This window comes from Cinclus cinclus, chromosome 2, assembly GCF_963662255.1.
Source record: "Cinclus cinclus chromosome 2, bCinCin1.1, whole genome shotgun sequence".
Taxonomy (NCBI): Eukaryota; Metazoa; Chordata; class Aves; order Passeriformes; family Cinclidae; genus Cinclus; species Cinclus cinclus.
In genome coordinates this window covers 99,483,664-99,485,822 of record NC_085047.1, presented here as the reverse complement: position 1 = coordinate 99,485,822, position 2,159 = coordinate 99,483,664, and the positions used below count along the sequence as shown (strand labels likewise).

General features: G+C 51.2%; 1 protein-coding gene across 1 annotated transcript; it reads right to left on the bottom strand.

The window, feature by feature from the left end:
- Positions 1-361: 361 nt before the first annotated feature.
- On the bottom strand, positions 362-1,945 carry TMSB4X (thymosin beta 4 X-linked). The gene is made up of 3 exons (XM_062515116.1): positions 1,858-1,945; positions 1,172-1,285; positions 362-820 (listed from the first exon to the last, which is right to left on the bottom strand). Exons 2-3 carry the CDS (start codon positions 1,269-1,271, stop codon positions 786-788), a joined length of 135 nt encoding a protein of 44 aa, XP_062371100.1. The 5' UTR covers positions 1,272-1,285; positions 1,858-1,945; the 3' UTR covers positions 362-785.
- Positions 1,946-2,159: the final 214 nt, after the last annotated feature.

Sequence of the window (2,159 nt, the reverse complement as noted above, 5' to 3'; positions counted from 1 at the left end):
TGCAGCAGTACAGAATGGTTCTTAAAAGAGCTATGCTATGGGTGGGGCAAAGCAATAAATGCAGCCCTATTTTTTTGCTTTTATCAATCTCTACATAAAAAAAGAGAAAAATACATAGAGGGATATACTCACATGGTGACAAATTATAAGATATTCAATTTTTTTACTGATATCTGTCTATAAACTAGTTTCAAGAATTGCAAGTTTATGTATTGGTGAGCACACATATTGAAAAACATGAGAATGGTGACTGATGTTTGAGGCATCTCCAAAGGTTTTATAGTATCCTGTGTCTCAGTACCGGCTCTTATGCTTCTTATCCATTGATACTGTTCTCCAAATAGAGGACATAAATACCATCCAGGTTTTAAAACATTTTATTTGCATATTAAAAAAATTGTGCATTCCAATAATTAAAATCATTTGAACAAAAAAAAAAATGGCACTCGATTAACTGCATTTTACAGCTCGCAGGACCTTGGTACAGCTTTGCATTTATTCGTGTGTTACTCTAGTTTACTGTAGTCCCACCCAAGTTCTTCTTTCATCAACATGCAAGCTCTTTCATGCCACCAGGACCAAAGCCAGACAGGCAGAGGGAAAGGCAGCGCCTTCATTCAGTGTCAGTAGTTCTCTCTATTCTTTTGATGTGAAAGGGGCAGTACAGTCATTTTAAACTTTATCCAACCTCTTTGCATCTTACAAAGTTAAACAGCTAAAAGAAGTAAAATAAGAAGGCAATGCTTGTGGAATGTACAGTGCATAATTTGGAAGGGCAGATTTCATTACGATTCACCCGCTTGCTTCTCCTGTTCAATTGCTAAAAAAGGGGGAAAAAACAGAAAAGGAGAACACAAAATGAAAATCGAGAACCTGGAATGCATTCGCACGACAGTTGCTATAAATTGCTTAAAAAAAAAGAAAGTATATTTTTAGCTACAGATCAAACCAGGGTGTAAATAATTGTAAATTAAGTGCTGCTAGGCGGTGGGTTCAGGTTCTGGCTGTCTAGCACAGACACAGCCGCGTATCCTCCCTCCACCCTGCACCCGCCGCACCCCCGGCTCCCGCCTGCCGCCCCTCTTTGTCTCCTCCCGCCTCCCTCCCTTCATCCTTTCCTCCCTCCCTCCTTCCCTGCCTGACTCCCTCCCTGCCGCCTGCCCTCACTCACTTTCTTTTGAAGGCAGCGGGTTTTTCTCTTGCGTCTCTGTCTTCTTCAATTTGGACTTGTCAAATTTCTCGATCTCAGCCATGTCTGGTTTGTCGGACATGTTGGCAGGTGACTCTGCGGGCGGAGGGGAAGAGCCCGTTACCCCCGGCCGGGGCTGCCCGGCCCCCCCGCGCCCTGCGGGGCCGCGCCCAACGCGGGCACCCGCGGGAGCCGCACGCTCCACCTCGCCGCAAGTCAAACGCTTCGCCCCCGACACAGTTAAAAATAATGCTAATTTTTATAAGTGTCTGTATAATCCGGCATCCCAGGCGTTGCGGTTCGCCGCCAGCCTCCGCCGGGGGCAGCTCCCACTGTCTGCGCGCTCCGGAGTACAATAGGGGGGACGCACACGGCGCTGACCGCGATTTTATTTCGTTAAGGGAAAAGTAATTTAAAAATATAGCCCTGTGACGGCAACAAAGCCGCCTCGCACGCCACCGCCCTGCAGCAGCGCGCCCTGAGACAATACCCGGTGCGGACAATAGCCCCCTCCCTTCCTCCTCGCCTCCCTCCCTCCCACCCCCCCGGACAAAAGCCCCCGCGCCCTGCCCCGCCCTGCCCGCGGTCCCCCCCCCCGGCAGGGGAGCCGGGTTCACGCTGCCTGCGCTAAGGGACCGGGGGTGCCCCGGGGGTGCGGCAGGACCCACCGGTATCGCCGCGCGGTGATGCTCAGTCCCGCCGCTCGCTGCCGCCGCTCCGCACGCCAGTATAAAGGGCGCTCGCTGGCGGGGCGTTTTATCCCCGCGCCTATGCAAATGACGGTGATGTCACCACTAACCATTTTGCCGCTTTCCGCGTTTTTCTCTCTATCTCTTCTTCTTTCCCCCCTTGCTTCCTTCCCCTCCCTTCATCGCCCAGCCCTCCTCCTCCCCGCGCACACGCGTACACGCACACAAAGCTACACACACACACAGACACAGACACACACGGAGGCACAAGCACGGCTTTC